We start from the raw sequence: 26,063 nt of genomic DNA, 5'->3' as shown, positions 1-26,063 counted from the left end.
TACCTGTACACATCTGCCCTGACACTCAGCATGTTACTGATACTATCACAGGTACACAGTACTGTTACTGAGCACACCACTCATACCTGTACACATCTCCCCTGATACTCAGCATGTTACTGATACTATCACAGGTACACAGTACTGTTACTGAGCACACCACTCATACCTGTACACATCTGCCCTGACACTCAGCATGTTACTGATACTATCACAGGTACACAGTACTGTTACTGAGCACACCACTCATACCTGTACACATCTCCCCTGACACTCAGCATGTTACTGATACTATCACAGGTACACAGTACTGTTACTGAGCACACCGCTCATACCTATACACATCTGCCTGATACTCAGCATACTACTGATACTATCACAGGTACACAGTACTGTTACTGAGCACACCACTCATACCTGTACACATCTCCCCTGACACTCAGCATGTTACTGATACTATCACAGGTACACAGTACTGTTACTGAGCACACCGCTCATACCTGTACACATCTGCCTGATACTCAGCATGTTACTGATACTATCACAGGTACACAGTACTGTTACTGAGCACACCGCTCATACCTGTTCACATCTGCCCTGATACGCAGCATGCTACTGATACTATCACAGGTACACAGTACTGTTACTGAGCACACCGCTCATACCTGTACACATCTGCCTGATACTCAGCATGTTACTGATACTATCACAGGTACACAGTACTGTTACTGAGCACACCGCTCATACCTGTACACATCTGCCCTGATACGCAGCATGCTACTGATACTATCACAGGTACACAGTACTGTTACTGAGCACACCGCTCATACCTGTACACATCTGCCCTGATACTCAGCATGCTACTGATACTATCACAGGTACACAGTACTGTTACTGAGCACACCACTCATACCTGTACACATCTCCCCTGATACTCAGCATGTTACTGATACTATCACAGGTACACAGAACTATTACTGAGCACACCACTCATACCTGTACACATCTCCCCTGATACTCAGCATGTTACTGATACTATCACAGGTACACAGTACTGTTACTGAGCACACCACTCATACCTGTACACATCTCCCCTGATACACAGCATGCTACTGATACTATCACAGGTACACAGAACTATTACTGAGCACACCGCTCATACCTGTACACATCTGCCCTGTTACTCAGCATGCTACTGATACTATCACAGGTACACAGAACTGTTACTGAGCACACCACTCATACCTGTACACATCTCCCCTGATACTCAGCATGTTACTGATACTATCACAGGTACACAGTACTGTTACTGAGCACACCGCTCATACCTGTACACATCTCCCCTGATACACAGCATGCTACTGATACTATCACAGGTACACAGAACTGTTACTGAGCACACCACTCATACCTGTACACATCTCCCCTGATACTCAGCATGCTACTGATACTATCACAGGTACACAGTACTGTTACTGAGCACACCACTCATACCTGTACACATCTCCCCTGATACACAGCATGCTACTGATACTATCACAGGTACACAGAACTATTACTGAGCACACCGCTCATACCTGTACACATCTGCCCTGTTACTCAGCTTGTTACTGATACTATCACAGGTACACAGTACTGTTACTGAGCACACCGCTCATACCTGTACACATCTGCCCTGATACACAGCATGCTACTGATACTATCACAGGTACACAGAACTATTACTGAGCACACCGCTCATACCTGTACACATCTGCCCTGTTACTCAGCTTGTTACTGATACTATCACAGGTACACAGTACTGTTACTGAGCACACCGCTCATACCTGTACACATCTGCCTTGATACACAGCATGCTACTGATACTATCTCAGGTACACAGTACTGTTACTGAGCACACCGCTCATACCTGTACACATCTGCCCTGATACTCAGCATGCTACTGATACCATCACAGGTACACAGTACTGTTACTGAGCACACCACTCATACCTGTACACATCTGCCCTGATACTCAGCATACTACTGATACTATCACAGGTACACAGTACTGTTACTGAGCACACCACTCATACCTGTACACATCTGCCTGATACTCAGCATACTACTGATACTATCACAGGTACACAGAACTGTTACAGAGCACACCACTCATACCTGTACACATCTCCCCTGATACTCAGCATGCTACTGATACTATCACAGGTACACAGTACTGTTACTGAGCACACCGCTCATACCTGTACACATCTGCCTGATACTCAGCATACTACTGATACTATCACAGGTACACAGTACTGTTACTGAGCACACCGCTCATACTTGAACACATCTGCCCTGACACTCAGCATGTTACGGATACTATCACAGGTACACAGTACTGTTACTGAGCACTCCGCTCATACCTGTACACATCTGCCCTGATACTCAGCATGCTACCATTACTATCACAGGTACACAGTACTATTACTGAGCACACCGCTCATACCTGTACACATCTGCCCTGATACTCAGCATGCTACCATTACTATCACAGGTACACAGTACTATTACTGAGCACACTGCTCATACCTGTACACATCTGCCCTGATACTCAGCATGCTACCATTACTATCACAAGTACACAGTACTATTACTGAGCACACCGCTCATACCTGTACACATCTGCCCTGATACTCAGCATGCTACCATTGCTATCACATGTATACAGTACTGTTACTGAGCACACCACTCATACCTGTACACATCTGCCCTGATACACAGCATGCTACTAATACTATCACAGGTACACAGTACTGTTACTGAGCACACCGCTCATACCTGTACACATCTGCCCTGATACGCAGCATGCTACTGATACTATCACAGGTACACAGTACCATTACTGAGTACACCGCTCATACCTGTACACATCTGCCCTGATACTCAGCATACTACTGATACTATCACAGGTACACAGTACTGTTACTGAGCACACCGCTCATACCTGTACACATCTCCCCTGATACTCAGCATGTTACTGATACTATCACAGGTACACAGTACTGTTACTGAGCACACCACTCATACCTGTACACATCTGCCCTGATACTCAGCATACTACTGATACTATCACAGGTACACAGTACCGTTACTGAGCACACCGCTCATATCTGTACACATCTGCCCTGATACTCAGCATGTTACTGATACTATCACAGGTACACAGTACTGTTACTGAGCACACCGCTCATACCTGTACACATCTGCCCTGATACACAGCATGCTACTGATACTATCACAGGTACACAGTACTGTTACTGAGCACACCACTCATACCTGTACACATCTGCCTGATACTCAGCATGTTACTGATACCATCACAGGTACACAGTACTGTTACTGAGCACACCACTCATACCTGTACTCATCTGCCCTGATACACAGCATGCTACTGATACTATCACAGGTACACAGTACTGTTACTGAGCACACCACTCATACCTGTACACATCTGCCCTGATACTCAGCATGTTACTGATACTATCACAGGTACACAGTACTGTTACTGAGCACACCGCTCATACCTGTACACATCTGCCCTGATACTCAGCATACTACTGATACTATCACAGGTACACAGTACTGTTACTGAGCACACCGCTCATACCTGTACACATCTGCCCTGTTACTCAGCTTGTTACTGATACTATCACAGGTACACAGTACTGTTACTGAGCACACCGCTCATACCTGTACACATCTGCCCTGATACGCAGCATGCTACTGATACTATCACAGGTACACAGTACTGTTACTGAGCACACCGCTCATACCTGTACACATCTGCCCTGATACACAGCATGCTACTGATACCATCACAGGTACACAGTACTGTTACTGAGCACACCACTCATACCTGTACACATCTCCCCTGACACTCAGCATGCTACTGATACTATCACAGGTACACAGAACTGTTACTGAGCACACCACTCATACCTGTACACATCTGCCCTGATACACAGCATGTTACTGATACTATCACAGGTACACAGTACTGTTACTGAGCACACCACTCATACCTGTACACATCTCCCCTGATACTCAGCATGTTACTGATACTATCACAGGTACACAGTACTGTTACTGAGCACACCACTCATACCTGTACACATCTCCCTGATACTCAGCATGTTACTGATACTATCACAGGTACACAGTACTGTTACTGAGCACACCACTCATACCTGTACACATCTCCCTGATACTCAGCATACTACTGATACTATCACAGGTACACAGTACTGTTACTGAGCATACCACTCATAACTGTACACATCTCCCCTGACACTCAGCATGCTACTGATACTATCACAGGTACACAGTACTGTTACTGAGCACACCACTCATACCTGTACACATCTCCCCTGATACTCAGCATGTTACTGATACTATCACAGGTAGACAGTACTGTTACTGAGCACACCACTCATACCTGTACACATCTGCCCTGATACTCAGCATGCTACTGATACTATCACAGGTACACAGTACTATTACTGAGCACACCACTCATACCTGTACACATCTGCCCTGATACTCAGCATGTTACTGATACTATCACAGGTACACAGTACTGTTACTGAGCACACCGCTCATATCTGTACACATCTCCCCTGATACTCAGCATGCTACTGATACTATCACAGGTACACAGTACTATTACTGAGCACACCACTCATACCTGTACACATCTGCCCTGATACTCAGCATGTTACTGATACTATCACAGGTACACAGTACTGTTACTGAGCACACCGCTCATATCTGTACACATCTCCCCTGATACTCAGCATGTTACTGATACTATCACAGGTACACAGTACTGTTACTGAGCACACCGCTCATATCTGTACACATCTCCCCTGATACTCAGCATGTTACTGATACTATCACAGGTACACAGTACTGTTACTGAGCACACCGCTCATATCTGTACACATCTCCCCTGATACTCAGCATACTACTGATACTATCACAGGTACACAGTACTGTTACTGAGCACACCGCTCATACCTGTACACATCTCCCCTGATACTCAGCATACTACTGATACTATCACAGGTACACAGTACTATTACTGAGCACACCGCTCATACCTGTACACATCTGCCCTGTTACTCAGCTTGTTACTGATACTATCACAGGTACACAGTACTGTTACTGAGCACACCGCTCATACCTGTACACATCTGCCCTGATACACAGCATGCTACTGATACTATCACAGGTACACAGAACTATTACTGAGCACACCGCTCATACCTGTACACATCTGCCCTGATACACAGCATGCTACTGATACCATCACAGGTACACAGTACTGTTACTGAGCACACCGCTCATACCTGTACACATCTGCCCTGATACTCAGCATGCTACTGATACCATCACAGGTACACAGTACTGTTACTGAGCACACCACTCATACCTGTACACATCTCCCCTGATACTCAGCATGCTACTGATACTATCACAGGTACACAGAACTGTTACAGAGCACACCACTCATACCTGTACACATCTCCCCTGATACTCAGCATGCTACTGATACTATCACAGGTACACAGTACTGTTACTGAGCACACCGCTCATACCTGTACACATCTGCCTGATACTCAGCATACTACTGATACTATCACAGGTACACAGTACTGTTACTGAGCACACCGCTCATACCTGTACACATCTGCCCTGACACTCAGCATGTTACGGATACTATCACAGGTACACAGTACTGTTACTGAGCACACCGCTCATACCTGTACACATCTGCCCTGATACTCAGAATGCTACTGATACTATCACAGGTACACAGTACTGTTACTGAGCACACCACTCATACCTATACACATCTCCCCTGATACTCAGCATGTTACTGATACTATCACAGGTACACAGTACTGTTACTGAGCACACCGCTCATACCTGTACACATCTGCCTGATACTCAGCATACTACTGATACTATCACAGGTACACAGAACTGTTACTGAGCACACCACTCATACCTATACACATCTCCCCTGATACTCAGCATGTTACTGATACTATCACAGGTACACAGAACTGTTACTGAGCACACCGCTCATACCTGTACACATCTGCACTGATACTCAGCATGTTACTGATACTATCACAGGTACACAGTACTGTTACTGAGCACACTCCACTGATAACATCACGTGTATACACTACATATACTGAGCACTCCTCTGATATCCTCACATGTATACACTACTTATACCAAGCACTCCTCTGATACCCTCACATGTATACACTACTTATACTGAGCACTCCTCTGATACCGTCACGTATATACACTACTTATACTAATCAATCCTCTGATACCCTCACATGTATACACTACTTACTCCTCTGATACCCTCACCGGTATACACTACTTACTCCTCTGATACCCTCACCGGTATACACTACTTACTCCCCTGATACCCTCACCGGTATACACTACTTACACCCCTGATACCATCACCGGTATACACTACTTACTCCTATGATACTCGCACCGATATACACTACTTACTCCTCTGATACTCTCACCGGTATACACTACTTACTCCTCTGATACCCTCACCGGTATACACTACTTACTCCTCTGATACCCTCACCGGTATACACTACTTACTCCTCTGATACTCTCACCGGTATACACTACTTACTCCTCTGATACTCTCACCGGTATACACTACTTACTCCTCTGATACCCTCACCTGTATACACTACTTACTCCTCTGATACCTCACCTGTATACACTACTTACTCCTCTGACACCCTCACCTGTATACACTACTTACTCCTCTGACACTCTCACCGGTATACACTACGTACTCCTCTGATACCCTCAACGGTATACACTACTTACTCCTCTGATACCCTCACCGGTATACACTACTTACTCCTCTGATACTCTCACCTGTATACACTACTTACTCTTCTGATACCCTCACCGGTATACACTACTTACTCCTCTGACACCCTCACCTGTATACACTACTTACTCCTCTGACACCCTCACCGGTATACACTACTTACTCCTCCGATACCCTCACCTGTATACAATACTTACTCCTCCGACACCCTCACCGGTATACACTACTTACTCCTCTGACACCCTCACCTGTATACACTACTTACTCCTCTGATACCCTCACCGGTATACACTACTTACTCCTCTGATACCCTCACCTGTATACACTACTTACTCCTCTGATACCCTCACCGGTATACACTGCTTACTCCTCTGATACCCTCACCTGTATACACTGCTTACTCCTCCGATACCCTCACCTGTATACACTACTTACTCCTCTGATACCCTCACCTGTATACACTACTTACTCCTCTGACACCCTCACCGGTATACACTACTTACTCCTCTGACACCCTCACCTGTATACACTACTTACTCCTCTGATACCCTCACCGGTACACACTACTTACTCCTCTGATACTCTCACCGGTATACACTACTTACTCCTCTGATACCCTCACTGGTATACACTACTTATTCCTCTGACACCCTCACCTGTATACACTACTTACTCCTCTGACACCCTCACCTGTATACACTACTTACTCCTCTGACACTCTCACCGGTATACACTACGTACTCCTCTGATACCCTCAACGGTATACACTACTTACTCCTCTGATACCCTCACCGGTATACACTACTTACTCCTCTGATACTCTCACCTGTATACACTACTTACTCTTCTGATACCCTCACCGGTATACACTACTTACTCCTCTGACACCCTCACCTGTATACACTACTTACTCCTCTGACACCCTCACCAGTATACACTACTTACTCCTCTGATACCCTCACCGGTATACACTACTTACTCCTCTGATACCCTCACCGGTATACACTACTTACTCCTCTGATACTCTCACCGGTATACACTACTTACTCCTCTGATACCCTCACCGGTATACACTGCTTACTCCTCTGATACCCTCACCTGTATACACTGCTTACTCCTCTGATACCCTCACCTGTATACACTACTTACTCCTCTGACACCCTCACCTGTATACACTACTTACTCCTCTGATACCCTCACCTGTATACACTACTTACTCCTCTGATACCCTCACCGGTATACACTGCTTACTCCTCTGATACCCTCACCTGTATACACTGCTTACTCCTCCGATACCCTCACCTGTATACACTACTTACTCCTCCGATACCCTCACCTGTATACACTACTTACTCCTCTGACACCCTCACCGGTATACACTACTTACTCCTCTGACACCCTCACCTGTATACACTACTTACTCCTCTGATACCCTCACCGGTATACACTACTTACTCCTCTGATACCCTCACCGGTATACACTACTTACTCCTCTGATACCCTCACCTGTATACACTGCTTACTCCTCTGATACCCTCACCTGTATACACTACTTACTCCTCTGATACCCTCACTGGTATACACTACTTACTCCTCCGATACCCTCACCTGTATACAATACTTACTCCTCCGACACCCTCACCGGTATACACTACTTACTCCTCTGACACCCTCACCTGTATACACTACTTACTCCTCTGATACCCTCACCGGTATACACTACTTACTCCTCTGATACCCTCACCTGTATACACTACTTACTCCTCTGATACCCTCACCGGTATACACTGCTTACTCCTCTGATACCCTCACCTGTATACACTGCTTACTCCTCCGATACCCTCACCTGTATACACTACTTACTCCTCTGATACCCTCACCTGTATACACTACTTACTCCTCTGACACCCTCACCGGTATACACTACTTACTCCTCTGACACCCTCACCTGTATACACTACTTACTCCTCTGATACCCTCACCGGTACACACTACTTACTCCTCTGATACTCTCACCGGTATACACTACTTACTCCTCTGATACCCTCACTGGTATACACTACTTATTCCTCTGACACCCTCACCTGTATATACTACTTACTCCTCTGACACCCTCACCTGTATACACTACTTACTCCTCTGACACTCTCACCGGTATACACTACGTACTCCTCTGATACCCTCAACGGTATACACTACTTACTCCTCTGATACCCTCACCGGTATACACTACTTACTCCTCTGATACTCTCACCTGTATACACTACTTACTCTTCTGATACCCTCACCGGTATACACTACTTACTCCTCTGACACCCTCACCTGTATACACTACTTACTCCTCTGACACCCTCACCAGTATACACTACTTACTCCTCTGATACCCTCACCGGTATACACTACTTACTCCTCTGATACCCTCACCGGTATACACTACTTACTCCTCTGATACTCTCACCGGTATACACTACTTACTCCTCTGATACCCTCACCGGTATACACTGCTTACTCCTCTGATACCCTCACCTGTATACACTGCTTACTCCTCTGATACCCTCACCTGTATACACTACTTACTCCTCTGACACCCTCACCTGTATACACTACTTACTCCTCTGATACCCTCACCTGTATACACTACTTACTCCTCTGATACCCTCACCGGTATACACTGCTTACTCCTCTGATACCCTCACCTGTATACACTGCTTACTCCTCCGATACCCTCACCTGTATACACTACTTACTCCTCCGATACCCTCACCTGTATACACTACTTACTCCTCTGACACCCTCACCGGTATACACTACTTACTCCTCTGACACCCTCACCTGTATACACTACTTACTCCTCTGATACCCTCACCGGTATACACTACTTACTCCTCTGATACCCTCACCGGTATACACTACTTACTCCTCTGATACCCTCACCTGTATACACTGCTTACTCCTCTGATACCCTCACCTGTATACACTACTTACTCCTCTGATACCCTCACTGGTATACACTACTTACTCCTCTGATACCCTCACCGGTATACACTACTTACTCCTCTGACACCCTCACCTGTCTACACTACTTACTCCTCTGATACCCTCACCGGTATACACTACTTACTCTTCTGATACCCTCACCTGTATACACTACTTACTCCTCTGATACCCTCACCTGTATACACTACTTACTCTTCTGATACCCTCACCGGTATACACTACTTACTCCTCTGATACCCTCACCGGTATACACTACTTACTCCTCTGATACCCTCACCGGTATACACTACTTACTCCTCTGATACCCTCACCTGTATACACTACTTACTCTTCTGATACCCTCACCTGTATACACTACTTACTCTTCTGATACCCTCACCGGTATACACTACTTACTCTTCTGATACCCTCACCTGTATACACTACTTACTCCTCTGATACCCTCACCTGTATACACTACTTACTCCTCTGACACCCTCACCGGTATACACTACTTACTCCTCTGATACCCTCACCGGTATACACTACTTACTCCTCTGATACTCTCACCGGTATACACTACTTACTCCTCTGACACTCTCACCGGTATACACTACTTACTCCTCTGATACCCTCACCTGTATACACTACTTACTCCTCTGATACCCTCACCGGTACACACTACTTACTCCTCTGATACTCTCACCGGTATACACTACTTACTCTTCTGATACCCTCACCTGTATACACTACTTACTCCTCTGATACCCTCACCGGTATACACTACTTACTCCTCTGATACCCTCACCGGTATACACTACTTACTCCTCTGATACTCTCACCGGTATACACTACTTACTCCTCTGATACCCTCACCGGTATACACTTACTCCTCTGATACCCTCACCTGTATACACTACTTACTCCTCTGATACCCTCACCTGTATACACTACTTACTCCTCTGATACCCTCACCGGTACACACTACTTACTCCTCTGATACTCTCACCGGTACACACTACTTACTCTTCTGATACCCTCACCTGTATACACTACTTACTCCTCTGATACCCTCACCGGTATACACTACTTACTCCTCTGATACCCTCACCTGTATACACTACTTACTCCTCTGATACTCTCACCTGTATACACTGCTTACTCCTCTGATACCCTCACCGGTATACACTACTTACCCCTCTGATACCCTCACCGGTATACACTACTTACTCCTCTGATACCCTCACCGGTATACACTACTTACTCCTCTGATACTCTCACCGGTATACACTACTTACTCCTCTGATACCCTCACCGGTACACACTACTTACTCCTCTGACACCCTCACCGGTATACACTACTTACTCCTCTGATACCCTCACCTGTATACACTACTTACTCCTCTGATACCCTCACCTGTATACACTACTTACTCCTCTGATACCCTCACCGGTATACACTACTTACTCCTCTGATACCCTCACCGGTATACACTGCTTACTCCTCTGATACCCTCACTGGTATACACTACTTACTCCTCTGATACCCTCACCGGTATACACTACTTACTCCTCTGATACCCGCACCTGTATACCGTACTAGGAGACACAGGTATGAGATGCCGCCTGCTCCCAGCTGATACAAACACTCACTCTAGTCATTTCTCTTGACAGTGGAAGTCGCCATTGGAAACGGAGTCTCGGTATCTGGGGGCGGTCTTCCTTCCGTGTATACAGCAATTGCATTTCATTTTCACTGGGGCAATATAAGCAATGGATCTGAGCACAGGCTGTCTGGGAAGCAGTATCCTATGGAGGTAATATGTAGTAATGTGTCCCGCCTGTACATCATTCAGCAGCCATATGTAACAGACGTGTAAGCACGCCACATGCATGACACATGTAACCGAGCAGCAAAGTGTCCACCCATGAGAAGGGATAGAGACCCCTTCTGTGTGTGGCTGCACAGGGTGAGTATATACTGCGTATATCCGGAGATGTATCTATAGAGGCTGATCTTGTATCTATGGTGGGAACTGTATACACTGTAATGATAAGTCAGACTTCTGCCAGTGCATTCATAGTATGCTACTGAAGTTACTTGTAGTTGCACGAATAGTCTCATAACTACAATTCCAGCTGAATCAGGCCCTAGATGCAGGTTCCGGAGTAGCTGGAGACGAGGTCAGGCAGCAGACGTACAGCAGGGTGATAGGACTGCACCGTACAGCAGGCCAGGAGCTCCGCGTAGCTTAGGCTCAGTGGGAACGGAGCGTAGATATTGTACTGCCCATTCGCTAGTGCCAGTGTTTGGAATTTATACCCCTGGGTTAGTTGCGAGGGGCTGGCAGGGCCAGATTAAGACACGTTGGGGCACCAGACAACAAACTTGTGGGGGCCCCTATCACTTACAAGAAATTGACCCTGTCATCAATATTTATTATTATTATTATTATCCTTTATTCATATGGCGCCACAAGGGTTCCGCAGCGCCCAATTACAGAGTACATAAACAAATAATCAAACAGGAAAACAGCAACTTACAGTTGATGACATTATAGGACAAGTACAGGGTATATAAACATAGCTACATCAGCAGATGACACTGGAATAAGTATCAGGTGGCAGAAGACTGCTGGATTTGGTACAGTTGAAGATTATTAAAGTAAGAAAAGTGTAAGCAGATGAGGGAAGAGGGCCCTGCTCGTGAGAGCTTACATTCTAAAGGGGAGGGGTAGACAGACAGGGGTGAGACAGATGGGGTACATAGAGAGCGTGGAACAAAGGGTTAGGATGAGATTTGGCTGGGTTTGGTGAAGAAGTGGGTCTTGAGAGATCGTTTGAAGATTTGCAGAGAGGTGGAGAGTCTGAGGGGGAGAGGTAGGGAATTCCAGAGAAGTGGTGCAGCACGTGAGAAATCTTGGAGGTAGGAGTGGGAGGAAGTAATCCGTAGGCAGGAGAGTCTGCGTGCATTAGCAGAGAGAAGAGGACGGGTGGGAGTGTAAAGCGAGATAAGGTCAGACATGTAGATGGGAGAGGAGTGGGTGAGGGCTTTGTAAGCGAGTGTGAGAAGCTTGAAATGGATTCTGAAAGGGAAGGGGAGCCAGTGAAGGTCTAGTAAGAGAGGAGAGGTGGACGTAGTGCGTTTGGTGAGGAAGATGAGCCGGGCAGCAGCATTGAGGGTAGATTGGAGTGGAGAGAGGTATTCGTCAGGAATACCAGTCAGGAGGAGATTACAGTAATCCAGTCTGGAGATGACCAGTGAGTGGATAAGAGTCTTAGTAGCATCCTTGGTCAGAAAGGTTCTGATCCAGGAAATATTTTTTAAATGAAAACCGCAGGTTTGTGAGAGGTGCTGAATGTGTGGTTTGAAGGAGAGGGAGGAGTCAAGGATTACTCCAAGACAGCGCACTTGGGGGGTAGAGGAGATAGTCGTGCCATCAATAGATAATGAGATTGTAGGAGGTGAGGTTATGCGGGAGGGAGGAAAGATGATCAGCTCGGTCTTAGACATGTTAAGTTTAAGAAAGTGCTGGGACATCCAGGAAGAGGTAGCAGAGAGACAGTTGGAGATACGAGTGAGGAGAGCAGGGGAGAGGTCTGGAGAGGAAAGATAGATTTGAGTGTCATCATAATAGAGATGATATTGGAAACCAAAAGAACTAATGAGCTTACCTAGTGAGGACGTATAGAGAGAGAAGAGAAGAGGACCAAGGACAGCACCTTGGGGTACCCCTACAGTTAGTGGAAGTGAGGGGGAGGTGGAGTCATGAGAGGAGACAGAGAATGAACGGTCAGAAAGGTAGGACGACAACCAAGAGAGGGCAGTGTCACGCAGACCAGTGGAGTGAAGGGTTTGCAGTAGGAGAGGATGGTCTACAGTGTCAAAAGCAGCAGAGAGATCAAGTAGAATAAGTAGAGAGTAGTGTCCTTTAGATTTAGCAGCATGGAGGTCATTGCATACTTTTGTAAGGGCAGTTTCAGTGGAGTGGAGAGGACGGAAGCCAGACTGGAATGGGTCAAGCAGTGAGTGTGAGGAAAGAAAGGAAGTAAGGCGGTTGTAGATAATACGCTCAAGGAGTTTGGAGGCAAAAGGGAGGAGAGAGATGGGTCGGTACTTGGAGAGAGTGTTTGGATCAAGGGTAGGTTTTTTAAGAATAGGAGAGATGAGTGCATGCTTGAAGGCAGAGGGGACAGTGCCTGATGAGAGGGAGAGATTGAGAAGGTGGGAAAGATGGGAACAAGCAGGAGAGATGTAGCGGAGGAGGCGGGAGGGGATAGGGTCAAGTGGGGAGGTGGTGAGGGGACAGGAACGAATGAGGGCCATGACTTCCTCTCCAGATGCATGGGAGAAAGATGACAGAGTAGGTGCGAGGGATGGGGAGGGTTGGTAAGGGATGGGAGAAGGCTGGTTACTGATGGACTGGTGTGATGTGATGTCCTGACGTATGGAGTCAATTTTGGATGTGAAGTAAGTGGCAAAGTCAAGAGCAGAGAGTGAGGAAGGGAGACGAGGTGGAGGTGGGCAGAGGAGTGAGTTGCGAGTGGCAAAGAGGCGCCGGGGGTTGGAAGACTGGGAGGAGATGAGGTTCTTGAAGTATGACTGTTTAGCAAGAGAAAGGGCAGCACTGAAGGATGAGAGCATAAGTTTGAAATGGAGGAAGTCTGCCTTAGAGCGCGATTTCCTCCAGTGTCGCTCAGCCGTACGTGAGCATTTTTGCAGATATCTGGTGCATTTGGTGTGCCAGGGTTGAGGTGTTAATTTGCGAGGGTGCATAGTGGTTGGTGGAGCAACAGAGTCAAGAGCAGAAGTAAGGGATGCATTGTATGTGGAAGTGGCTTGTTCAGGGCATGAGAGAGAGAGAATAGGAGAGAGAAGTGAATCAAACAGGGAGGAAAGGAATGTGGTGTCAATAGCTTCAATGTTACGCTTAGTGATGGTAGCCTTAGGAGGTAGAGATGGGGAAGTCGAGAGAGATAGGTTAAATGAAAGCAGGTGGTGGTCAGAGAGGGGAAATGGGGAGTTGGAAAAATCAGAAATATCACAGCGGTGTGTGAAGACCAGATCCAGTGAGCTCCCATTCACATGGGAGGGTGAGGAGGTCCACTGGGAGAGCCCAAGTGAAGAGGTGAGGTTAAGGAGTTTAGAGGCAGGGGATTGTGTGGGGATGTCAATAGGGATTTTGAAATCGCCTAGGATAATGGAGGGAATGTCAGAAGAGAGGAAGTGAGGAAGACAGGAAGCAAAGTTGTCGATGAATTTGGAAGCAGTGCCAGGGGGGCGATAAATGACAGCTACTCTAAGATGGACTGGTTGGAAGAGGCGTATGGCATGGACCTTAAATGTAGAGAATGTAAGGGATGGTTCTGGTGGTATGAGTTGGTAGGAGTAACTAGAAGGTAAAAGGACCCCGACACCACCCCCATGGCGACCCCCAGGTCGGGGTGTGTGTGTGTGAATGTGAGGCCCCCAGCAGAGAGAGCAGCAGCAGAAGTAGTGTCAGAGGGCGTAATCCAGGTTTCAGTAATGGCTAGTAGGTGTAAGGAGTTGGAAATTAAAAAGGTCATGAGTGGGGACCAGTTTGTTACAAACAGATCTGGCATTCCAGAGGGCACAGCATAGGGGATATGAGTTTGTGGGAGAGATGTGAATGAGATTATCAGGGTTGCTGTAGCGATGAGGTGAGATTAACTTTGAGGGCAGGGATGATGAGAGAGTAGTGATGGTACGGGTGCCTGAGCTAGGAGGGGAAACTACAGGAGGTGGGCAGGGAGGGAGGTCAGTGTGATGTGGATGGGGGTGTGGGGAGGTGACAGGGCAGGGAGGGAGGTCAGTGTGATGTGGATGGGGGTGTGGGGAGGTGACAGGGCAGGGAGGGAGGTCAGTGTGATGTGGATGGGGGTGTGGGGAGGTGACAGGGCAGGGAGGGAGGTCAGTGTGATGTGGATGGGGGTGACAGGGCAGGGAGGGAGGTCAGTGTGATGTGGATGGGGGTGTGGGGAGGTGACAGGGCAGGGAGGGAGGTCAGTGTGATGTGGATGGGGGTGTGGGGAGGTGACAGGGCAGGGAGGGAGGTCAGTGTGATGTGGATGGGGGTGTGGGGAGGTGACAGGGCAGGGAGGGAGGGAGCAGGGCTGAGCTGTGGGGTAGCAGGATTTAGCATTGAGGTAGGCAATATTTGCCTTTTGCATCAATGGATAGATGAATCTACGATATGGATTCATGTACCGTACACCACAAACACATCCCTGTACAGTACACCACAAACACATCCCTGTACAGTACACCACAAACACATCCATGTACAGTACACCACAGACACATCCATGTACAGTACACCACAAACACATCCATGTACAGTACACCACAGACACATCCATGTACAGTACACCACAAACACATCCATGTACAGTACACCACAGACACATCTATGTACACCAGACACATCCATGTACAGTACACCACAAACACATCCCTGTTACGTACACCACAAACACATCCATGTACAGTACACCACAGACACATCCCTGTACAGTACACCATAGACACATCCATGTACAGTACACCACAGACACATCCATGTACAGTACACCACAAACACATCACTGTACAGTACACCACAGACACATCCATGTACAGTACACCACAAACACATCCCTGTTCAGTACACCACAAACACATCCATGTACAGTACACCACAGACACATCCATGTACAGTACACCACAAACACATCCATGTACAGTACACCACAGACACATCCATGTACAGTACACCACAGACACATCCATGTACACCACAGACACATCCATGTACAGTACACCACAAACACATCCCTGTACCGTACACCACAAACACATCCATGTACAGTACACCACAAACATATCCATGTACAGTACACCACAAACACCTCCATGTACAGTACACCACAAACACCTCCATGTACAGTACACCACAAACACCTCCATGTACAGTACACCACAAACATATCCATGTACAGTACACCACAAACATATCCATGTACAGTACACCACAAACACATCCCTGTACAGTACACCACAAACACATCCCTGTACAGTACACCACAGACACATCCCTGTACAGTACACCACAAACACATCCATGTACAGTACACCACAAACACATCCATGTACAGTACACCACAGACACATCCATGTACAGTACACCACAAACACATCCCTGTACACCACAGACACATCCCTGTACAGTACACCACAGACACATCCCTGTACAGTACACCACAGACACATCCCTGTACAGTACACCACAGACACATCCCTGTACAGTACACCACAGACACATCCATGTACCGTACACCACAAACACATCCCTGTACAGTACACCACAGACACATCCATGTACAGTACATCACAAACACATCCCTGTACAGTACACCACAAACACATCCATGTACAGTACACCACAAACACATCCATGTACCGTACACCACAAACACATCCATGTACCGTACACCACAAACACATCCATGTACACCACACCACAAACACATCCATGTACACCACACCACAAACACATCCATGTACAGTACACCACAAACACATCCATGTACAGTACACCACAAACACATCCATGTACCGTACACCACAAACACATCCATGTACCGTACACCACAAACACATCCATGTACCGTACACCACAAACACATCCATGTACTGTACACCACAAACACATCCCTGTACTAAACACCACAAACACATCCATGTACAGTACACCACAAACACATCCATGTACCGTACACCACAAACACATCCATGTACCATACACCACAAACACATCCCTGTACTAAACACCACAAACACATCCATGTACAGTACACCACAAACACATCCATGTACAGTACACCACAAACACCTCCATGTACAGTACACCACAAACACATCCATGTACAGTACACCACAAACACCTCCATGTACAGTACACCACAAACACATCCATGTACAGTACACCACAGACACATCTATGTACACCAGACACATCCATGTACAGTACACCACAAACACATCCCTGTACCGTACACCACAAACACATCCATGTACAGTACACCACAAACACATCCCTGTACAGTACACCACAAACACATCCATGTACAGTACACCACAAACACATCCCTGTACAGTACACCACAAACACATCCCTGTACAGTACACCACAAACACATCCATGTACCGTACACCACAAACACATCCATGTACCGTACACCACAAACACATCCATGTACCGTACACCACAAACACATCCATGTACCGTACACCACAAACACATTCATGTACAGTACACCACAAACACATCCATGTACAGTACATCACAAACACATCCATGTACAGTACATCAACAACACATCCCTGTACAGTACACCACAGACACATCCATGTACCGTACACCACAAACACATCCCTGTACAGTACACCACAGACACATCCATGTACAGTACATCACAAACACATCCCTGTACAGTACACCACAAACACATCCATGTACAGTACACCACAAACACATCCATGTACCGTACACCACAAACACATCCATGTACCGTACACCACAAACACATCCATGTACACCACACCACAAACACATCCATGTACAGTACACCACAAACACATCCATGTACAGTACACCACAAACACATCCCTGTACTAAACACCACAAACACATCCATGTACAGTACACCACAAACACATCCATGTACCGTACACCACAAACACATCCATGTACCATACACCACAAACACATCCCTGTACTAAACACCACAAACACATCCATGTACAGTACACCACAAACACCTCCATGTACAGTACACCACAAACACCTCCATGTACAGTACACTACAGACACATCCATGTACAGTACACCACAAACACATCCCTGTACAGTACACCACAAACACATCCCTGTACAGTACACCACAGACACATCCATGTACACCACAGACACATCCATGTACAGTACACCACAAACACATCCATGTACCGTACACCACAAACACATCCCTGTACAGTACACCACAAACACATCCATGTACACCACACCACAAACACATCCATGTACCATACACCACAAACACATCCATGTACAGTACATCACAAACACATCCATGTACAGTACACCACAAACACATCCATGTACAGTACACCACAAACACATCAATGTACAGTACACCACAAACACATCCATGTACAGTACATCACAAACACATCCATGTACAGTACACCACAAACACATCCATGTACAGTACACCACAAACACATCCATGTACAGTACACCACAAACACATCCATGTACCGTACACCACAAACACATCCATGTACCGTACACCACAAACACATCCATGTACCGTACACCACAAACACATCCATGTACCGTACACAACAAACACATCCATGTACAGTACACCACAAACACATCCATGTACCGTACACCACAAACACATCCATGTACCGTACACCACAAACACATCCCTGTACAGTACATCAAACACATCCATGTACAGTACACCACAAACACATCCATGTACAGTACTTCACAAACACATCCATGTACAGTACACCACAAACACATCCATGTACCGTAAACCACAAACACATCCCTGTACAGTACACCACAAACACATCCATGTACAGTGCATCAAACACATCCATGTACAGTACACCACAAACACATCCATGTACAGTACACCACAAACACATCCATGTACAGTACACCACAAACACATCCATGTACCGTACACCACAAACACATCCATGTACCATACACCACAAACACATCCCTGTACTAAACACCACAAACACATCCATGTACAGTACACCACAAACACCTCCATGTACAGTACACCACAAACACCTCCATGTACAGTACACTACAGACACATCCATGTACAGTACACCACAAACACATCCCTGTACAGTACACCACAAACACATCCCTGTACAGTACACCACAGACACATCCATGTACACCACAGACACATCCATGTACAGTACACCACAAACACATCCATGTACCGTACACCACAAACACATCCCTGTACAGTACACCACAAACACATCCATGTACAGTACACCACAAACACATCCATGTACAGTACACCACAAACACATCCATGTACACCACACCACAGACACATCCATGTACAGTACACCACAAACACATCCATGTACAGTACACCACAGACACATCCATGTACAGTACACCACAAACACATCCATGTACAGTACACCACAAACACATCCATGTACAGTACACCACAAACACATCCATGTACAGTACACCACAAACACATCCATGTACCGTACACCACAAACACATCCATGTACCGTACACCACAAACACATTCATGTACAGTACACCACAAACACATCCATGTACAGTACATCACAAACACATCCATGTACAGTACATCAACAACACATCCCTGTACAGTACACCACAGACACATCCATGTACCGTACACCACAAACACATCCCTGTACAGTACACCACAGACACATCCATGTACAGTACATCACAAACACATCCCTGTACAGTACACCACAAACACATCCATGTACAGTACACCACAAACACATCCATGTACCGTACACCACAAACACATCCATGTACCGTACACCACAAACACATCCATGTACACCACACCACAAACACATCCATGTACAGTACACCACAAACACATCCATGTACAGTACACCACAAACACATCCCTGTACTAAACACCACAAACACATCCATGTACAGTACACCACAAACACATCCATGTACCGTACACCACAAACACATCCATGTACCATACACCACAAACACATCCCTGTACTAAACACCACAAACACATCCATGTACAGTACACCACAAACACCTCCATGTACAGTACACCACAAACACCTCCATGTACAGTACACTACAGACACATCCCTGTACAGTACACCACAAACACATCCCTGTACAGTACACCACAGACACATCCATGTACACCACAGACACATCCATGTACAGTACACCACAAACACATCCATGTACCGTACACCACAAACACATCCCTGTACAGTACACCACAAACACATCCATGTACACCACACCACAAACACATCCATGTACCATACACCACAAACACATCCATGTACAGTACATCACAAACACATCCATGTACAGTACACCACAAACACATCCATGTACAGTACACCACAAACACATCAATGTACAGTACACCACAAACACATCCATGTACAGTACATCACAAACACATCCATGTACAGTACACCACAAACACATCCATGTACAGTACACCACAAACACATCCATGTACAGTACACCACAAACACATCCATGTACCGTACACCACAAACACATCCATGTACCGTACACCACAAACACATCCATGTACCGTACACCACAAACACATCCATGTACCGTACACAACAAACACATCCATGTACAGTACACCACAAACACATCCATGTACCGTACACCACAAACACATCCATGTACCGTACACCACAAACACATCCCTGTACAGTACATCAAACACATCCATGTACAGTACACCACAAACACATCCATGTACAGTACTTCACAAACACATCCATGTACAGTACACCACAAACACATCCATGTACCGTAAACCACAAACACATCCCTGTACAGTACACCACAAACACATCCATGTACAGTGCATCAAACACATCCATGTACAGTACACCACAAACACATCCATGTACAGTACACCACAAACACATCCATGTACAGTACACCACAAACACATCCATGTACCGTACACCACAAACACATCCATGTACCATACACCACAAACACATCCCTGTACTAAACACCACAAGCACATCCATGTACAGTACACCACAAACACCTCCATGTACAGTACACCACAAACACCTCCATGTACAGTACACTACAGACACATCCATGTACAGTACACCACAAACACATCCCTGTACAGTACACCACAAACACATCCCTGTACAGTACACCACAGACACATCCATGTACACCACAGACACATCCATGTACAGTACACCACAAACACATCCATGTACCGTACACCACAAACACATCCCTGTACAGTACACCACAAACACATCCATGTACAGTACACCACAAACACATCCATGTACAGTACACCACAAACACATCCATGTACACCACACCACAGACACATCCATGTACAGTACACCACAAACACATCCATGTACAGTACACCACAGACACATCCATGTACAGTACACCACAAACACATCCATGTACAGTACACCACAAACACATCCATGTACAGTACACCACAAACACATCCATGTACAGTACACCACAAACACATCCATGTACAGTACACCACAAACACATCCATGTACAGTACACCACAAACACATCCATGTACCGTACACCACAAACACATCCATGTACCGTAAACCACAAACACATCCATGTACAGTACACCACAAACACATCCATGTACAGTACACCACAAACACATCCATGTACAGTACACCACAAACACATCCATGTACAGTACACCACAAACACATCCATGTACAGTACACCACAAACACATCCATGTACCGTAAACCACAAACACATCCCTGTACAGTACATCACAAACACATCCATGTACAGTACACCACAAACACATCCATGTACCGTACATCACAAACACATCCATGTACAGTACACCACAAACACATCCATGTACAGTACACCACAAACACATCCATGTACAGTACACCACAAACACATCCATGTACAGTACATCACAAACACATCCATGTACAGTACACCACAAACACATCCATGTACAGTACACCACAAACACATCCATGTACAGTACACCACAAACACATCCATGTACAGTACACCACAAACACATCCATGTACCGTAAACCACAAACACATCCCTGTACAGTACATCACAAACACATCCATGTACAGTACACCACAAACACATCCATGTACCGTACATCACAAACACATCCATGTACAGTACACCACAAACACATCCATGTACAGTACACCACAAACACATCCATGTACAGTACACCACAAACACATCCATGTACAGTACATCACAAACACATCCATGTACAGTACACCACAAACACATCCATGTACAGTACACCACAAACACATCCATGTACAGTACACCACAAACACATCCATGTACCGTACACCACAAACACATCCATGTACCGTACACCACAAACACATCCATGTACCGTACACCACAAACACATCCATGTACCGTACACCACAAACACATCCCTGTACAGTACATCAAACACATCCATGTACAGTACACCACAAACACATCCATGTACAGTACTTCACAAACACATCCATGTACAGTACACCACAAACACATCCATGTACCGTAAACCACAAACACATCCCTGTACAGTACACCACAAACACATCCATGTACAGTGCATCAAACACATCCATGTACAGTACACCACAAACACATCCATGTACAGTACATCACAAACACATCCATGTACAGTACACCACAAACACATCCATGTACAGTACACCACAAACACATCCATGCACCGTACACCACAAACACATCCCTGTACAGTACATCACAAACACATCCATGTACAATACACCACAAACACATCCATGTACAGCACACCACAAACACATCCATGTACCGTACACCACAAACACATCCATGTACGGTACAGCACAAACACATCCCTGTACCGTACACCACAAACACATCCCTGTACCGTACACCACAAACACATAGATGTACCGTACACCACAAACACATCCATGTACCGCACACCACAAACACATCCATGTACAGTACACCACAAACACATCCATGTACAGTACACCACAAACACATCCCTGTACCGTACACCACAAACACATCCATGTACAGTACACCACAAACACATCCCTGTACAGCACACCACAAACACATCCATGTACCGTACACCACAAACACATCCATGTACGGTACAGCACAAACACATCCCTGTACCGTACACCACAAACACATCCCTGTACCGTACACCACAAACACATAGATGTACCGTACACCACAAACACATCCATGTACCGCACACCACAAACACATCCATGTACAGTACACCACAAACACATCCATGTACAGTACACCACAAACACATCCATGTACAGTACACCACAAACACATCCCTGTACCGTACACCACAAACACATCCATGTACAGTACACCACAAACACATCCCTGTACCGTACACCACAAACACATCCCTGTACAGTACACCACAAACACATCCCTGCACAGTACACCACAAACACATCCATGTACACCACACCACAGACACATCCATGTACAGTACATCAAAACACATCCATGTACCGTACACCACAAACACATCCATGACCCGTACACCACAAACACATCCATGTACAGTACACCACAGACACATCCATGTACAGTACACCACAAACACATCCCTGTACAGTACACCACAAACACATCCCTGTACAGTACACCACAAACACATCCCTGTACAGTACACCACAGACACATCCATGTACAGTACACCACAAACACATCCCTGTACAGTACACCACAAACACATCCCTGCACAGTACACCCCAAACACATCCATGTACACCACAGACACATCCATGTACAGTACACCACAAACACATCCATGTACAGTACACCACAAACACATCCCTGTACAGTACACCACAAACACATCCATGTACACCACAGACACATCCATGTACAGTACACCAAACACATCCCTGTAAAGTACACCACAAACACATCCATGTACAGTACACCACAAACACATCCCTGTACCGTACACTACAAACACATCCCTGTACACCACACCACAGACACATCCATGTACAGTACATCAAAACACATCCATGTACCGTACACCACAAACACATCCATGACCCGTACACCACAAACACATCCATGTACAGTACACCACAGACACATCCATGTACAGTACACCACAAACACATCCCTGTACAGTACACCACAAACACATCCCTGTACAGTACACCACAAACACATCCCTGTACAGTACACCACAGACACATCCATGTACAGTACACCACAAACACATCCCTGTACAGTACACCACAAACACATCCCTGCACAGTACACCCCAAACACATCCATGTACACCACAGACACATCCATGTACAGTACACCACAAACACATCCATGTACAGTACACCACAAACACATCCCTGTACAGTACACCACAAACACATCCATGTACACCACAGACACATCCATGTACAGTACACCAAACACATCCCTGTAAAGTACACCACAAACACATCCATGTACAGTACACCACAAACACATCCCTGTACCGTACACTACAAACACATCCCTGTACCGTACACCACAAACACATCCCTGTACAGTACACCACAAACACATCCATGTACTGTACACCACAAACACATCCATGTACTGTACACCACAAACACGTCCCTGTACAGTACACCACAAACACGTCCCTGTACAGTACACCACAAACACGTCCATGTACAGTACACCACAAACACGTCCATGTACAGTACACCACAAACACGTCCATTTACAGTACACCACAAACACGTCCATGTACAGTACACCACACACACATCCCTGTACAGTATACCACAAACACATCCCTGTACAGTATACACCAAACACACCCATGTACAGTACACCACAAACACATCCATGTACCGTACACCACAAACACATCCCTGTACAGTACATCAAACACATCCATGTACAGTACACCACAAACACATCCATGTACAGTACACCACAAACACATCCATGTACAGTACACCACAAACACATCCATGTACCGTAAACCACAAACACATCCCTGTACAGTACACCACAAACACATCCATGTACAGTACATCAAACACATCCATGTACAGTACATCACAAACACATCCATGTACTGTACACCACAAACACATCCATGTACAGTACACCACAAACACATCCATGTACAGTACACCACAAACACATCCATGTACCGCACACCACAAACACATCCATGTACAGTACACCACAAACACATCCATGTACAGTACACCACAAACACATCCATGTACAGTATACACCAAACACACCCATGTACAGT

The 26,063-nt window shown here is 45.9% G+C and overlaps 1 protein-coding gene across 1 annotated transcript in view; it reads left to right on the top strand.

The window, feature by feature from the left end:
* LOC134944462 (carbonic anhydrase 4-like) overlaps positions 1–26,063 on the top strand; it is a 186,698-nt gene that overhangs the window by 111,017 nt on the left and 49,618 nt on the right. Inside the window, exon 3 of the mRNA XM_063933032.1 lies at positions 11,582–11,724. Coding sequence (XP_063789102.1) covers positions 11,582–11,724 — 143 coding nt within the window. The remainder of the gene's footprint in view (positions 1–11,581; positions 11,725–26,063) is intronic.

This window comes from Pseudophryne corroboree, chromosome 7 (assembly GCF_028390025.1).
Source record: "Pseudophryne corroboree isolate aPseCor3 chromosome 7, aPseCor3.hap2, whole genome shotgun sequence".
Classification (NCBI taxonomy): Eukaryota; Metazoa; Chordata; class Amphibia; order Anura; family Myobatrachidae; genus Pseudophryne; species Pseudophryne corroboree.
This window is presented reverse-complemented; position numbering and strand designations above follow the sequence as displayed.